Source organism: Cystoisospora suis (assembly GCF_002600585.1).
Source record: "Cystoisospora suis strain Wien I chromosome Unknown contig_8050, whole genome shotgun sequence".
NCBI classification, from domain to species: domain Eukaryota; phylum Apicomplexa; class Conoidasida; order Eucoccidiorida; family Sarcocystidae; genus Cystoisospora; species Cystoisospora suis.
In genome coordinates, this window is record NW_027160833.1 from 2,623 (window position 1) to 6,215 (window position 3,593).

At 55.6% G+C, this 3,593-nt stretch overlaps 1 protein-coding gene across 1 annotated transcript; it reads left to right on the forward strand.

The window, feature by feature from the left end:
- Positions 1 to 494: 494 nt before the first annotated feature.
- On the forward strand, positions 495 to 2,730 carry CSUI_010707 (zinc finger cdgsh-type domain-containing protein). The gene is made up of 3 exons (XM_068070809.1): positions 495 to 781; positions 1,571 to 1,640; positions 2,245 to 2,730. The coding sequence occupies exons 1-3, from the start codon at positions 695 to 697 to the stop codon at positions 2,442 to 2,444; spliced, it is 357 nt and encodes a 118-aa protein (XP_067917215.1). The 5' UTR covers positions 495 to 694; the 3' UTR covers positions 2,445 to 2,730.
- Positions 2,731 to 3,593: the final 863 nt, after the last annotated feature.

Below are 3,593 nucleotides of genomic sequence, written 5' to 3' on the forward strand. Positions count from 1 at the left end.
TGCTACAGCGGTAAGCACATTTACTGCTTCCGTCTTGTTGCCGGTCGTGCCCGTGTTTGCTCCGGTCAAATCTGTTGAGCACGAGAGACCTCACGGCGGCATATTTGTGCCAGCTCGCCCGAGTGCCCGCACACGTCTTGTCCAACAGCCTCATCGTCTGGTCGGACAACTTCTCGCTGTGTTTATCCAACTCGGTCCACAAAATCGTGCTGCGGCAGAGAGCCGCAAAAACACACTCTACAGGGCTCTTGCAACGTAGCCAAAAGTTGAGGGAAGGCCACTGTGAAAGGAGGCCGGTTATGAACGCGACGCCGGAACACAGCGTTAGCACGCTTCCGCTTCGGCAAATCTAAACAGATATACCAGCGGAGGAAAAACCGCGAGGACTTGCGGGTGTCTGCAGTTCCTGTCCCGCTCACCGGAGATATACTGCTAGGGGCTGACACTCTCCCGTGGTGCGACAGCACCCCTTCTGCATGCGCGGGAGCTGTTCTTTTTTTTTCTGGTTTGAGCCGTACATTCCTACTGTTTCTAGATGTAAAAAGAACACCTGGTTTAGTCAAAGTCCTTCGCTGCCAGGCTGCGGCTGTGCACATCTTAGGACACCTTTTTACCACTTCGTGTTCTCGGTTTCTTTTCGACCGACTCGGGACTCTCCTTTGTTTCCGTAGTGTCCTCCACGTCGGCCGTCATCATGGTCTGGCAAGAATGGTGGCCGTACGATCCTCAACCGCACTCGCCGACGACCAACCCTTACCTCGTCACCTGCGAAAGGGGGAAGGTAAGTTCCTGCCTTGCAGGATTCGAGTTGTGTAGACGCTTCGCATATTCTCCGTGGTGAAGACCCCGCCGACGTCGCTGGTTCCTGCGGACTCGCTCGGCGCCACGTTTGCTGAAGCGACTTCTCCGGCCCATCATGGAGCCCTGTGGGTACTCGCGAGGACGGGCTAACAGGACACTCACTGGTAAATTTGTTTTCGATGTCTTCTGGGTTGCCGGCGATATTCTGACGCGAACCACCTCTGTCTGCCGGTTGGTGGACACGCGGAACCGGGCGGAGAATGCCTGTCCTTTGGCAACAGCCCACTTTCCAGGCATCACTTCGTCTTTTCTCACAGTGTGGACTCCGCGTGCACACCCCGCTGTCGCTTTCAACGGTGGTCTCGGAAAGAAAAACCAACATAGCTCATCCACAGCGCAGGAACGAATTACTTGCGGCAGGCGTGGCCTTTCTACGCGAGCGGACGTCGTAACGGTGTACCCGAGGCAACGAAGAGAGCGGGATGTTTCTTCGAAACGCGATGTCGGGCGCTCACGTTGCCTGGACGCACGCCGCCCGAGACGCGCGGTGCTTGGGATTTTCAGGACTCCGGAGCAAACGCGTGTTCTGTGTGGTTAAGTAGAAAGGGGGGTTATCCGCTGACGGGGTAACACATTTCGTTGCCGGATCGGTGTCCGGCTTGTGTTCTGAAGCGATGATCCTAGACTTCTGTCAGAATGATTCCTGCTTCACCGCAACCATGTGTACTGCTTTCGTGCGTGGGCTTGCGTGGTATTCTTTTGACCATAGGTATACTGGTGGTGCTCCTGCGGTCTCAGCAAGGCGCAGCCGTGGTGCGATGGCTCACATAAAGGCACCGGTAGGTCTTCTGAGTCGTAGGCGCCACAGAACGAGCGAGCAAGGATGTTACGTGCGGTGAAGGCACTCAGTATATCATTGTCTACCGTTACTGTCCGGCGTGCAGTGGCTTTCGGGAAACCGGCAAACTGTTGATCCTTGATGGCACGAGGTGCAAATTTCACAACCCGCAACAGCCTTCTCACTCGCTTAGAAAGCGAGAATACTCAGGCAGATTCCATTACTGCAGTCGCTCATAGGTTGCCCGGCAAGACCCAAATATCTGAAGCCGGAGTTACATCACGTGTTAACCCAGCTTTCTGTGTGGACTAACTTCCTTCAAGTGGCTTGTACGGAGTACTGACACCAGCAAACGTCTCAAGGCCACGGCATCCCCCCCGCGAAGTGTGAACCCGGGGCCGTGAGTATATATGGCAAATTGAAGTTGTCAGGAGCTGGGCCGTACCGTGCCGTCGACCATACTACGGTGAACTGTTGGAACTGTTTTTTTTTTCCCTGCTTGCTCGCTCAGATTAGATCTGGGTGGCGTCCATGTGCGGCCTGGGTTTTCTTGCTTTTCTGTCTTCTTCCCATCCTGATGTTCGTTGTTCCCTTGTTCTGTGCAGCTTTCAGGCCTGTGATGTACATTCCGACCTTGACGGGAAAGAAGCTCCTGTGTGGCTGCAAGCACAGTGGCAACAGACCGCTGTGCAACGGCAGCCATTTGTGGGTGAAATGCAACAACAACACACCACTAGCTTGCGCCGTTACTTGGGCCGTTGCCTTCGGAACAGGTGTTTTGACGACATTTTTGATGCACGGGTAGAATGCCCTCCGGCGTCAGGTGGTTTTCAGTCAGCGGGTCCACGGAAGCAGCCTTAGATAGACGCAGAGAAAGGGGCCTACGGAAGTCCCGTACGCAGGTCCCCGAAGCCTTTCTGGCGGCACTCACAGACATTTCAGTGAGAGCGAGAAAAGATTCTCAACCGAGGCCTGCCCGACGGAGGCGCAGTCGGAAGCTAGAGGAGCGAGCAATACCAACGTTGAACAAGCGGTACTCCGTGCGTGTGCTACCCGTCACTTTTTGGGAACTGCATCTCCACACTGGGGAGCGCGGGCGGAGAATAAGGCCGGCAGTGTGGTTTCTGCAAGTACCATCGAGAGCATCTGGTTCGCGTAAGACAAGCAAGTCGTGGTGTATATACCTCAACATTGCCCGCGTAAATGGTCCCAGGTCGTGTCTAGAACTTCCCCGAAGTAATCGTGATGCATGGAAGACCCCTCCACTCTCGGGGCAGCTTTGCACCAGTTGTGCCATGGCCTTTTCATTTCGGCCAGGCTGGCGCAGGTGTCGTTCGTCGAGCGTGTTGGGTCGCATCTTGTCAGATCGGTCGCCGAGTGCTACACCACCCAGCGCAGTATCCTGCCAAATCCATTAGCTTTCCGTCACGCCGGCCGGCCGCTCGGTGTGCCACGACGTGCTACGGTAGTGCCCGCCTCAGCAGGTGCGGTCTGGCAGCCATGGAGGGGCATGTCACCGTGGTTTTGTACAGCGTGGCCGAACGAATGCTGATCACTGTATAGCGGGCCTCACTCTCAGTGTACAGCGGACCTCCGCGCCGAGTGAACTCGACTGACCGATACAATCTGCTAGGTTCCTCAGGTGGGATTGGGCTGAAAACTACTCATGTGAATGCGGGAGCACATGGGCCTAGTAGGACGAAAAGTTCGTGAGCTCCGCTTACGATGTACTACGGTGAATGCGACAGCAAGACGGTAGTTGCGGCGGCGGGGAGCCTAGGGGAAAGACGTGTGCATTCAGTCCGGGGACCATCTCTGCCGTAACTGTTGCACATTCGAGAGATGCTGAAAAGGAGAAATATGGGTAGACATGGCCAGCCCCCCCCTCCCCCCAAAGCTTTTTACAGACGCCGCATTTGTTCTACACCCGAAAGTGCAACAGTTACGGCAGAGA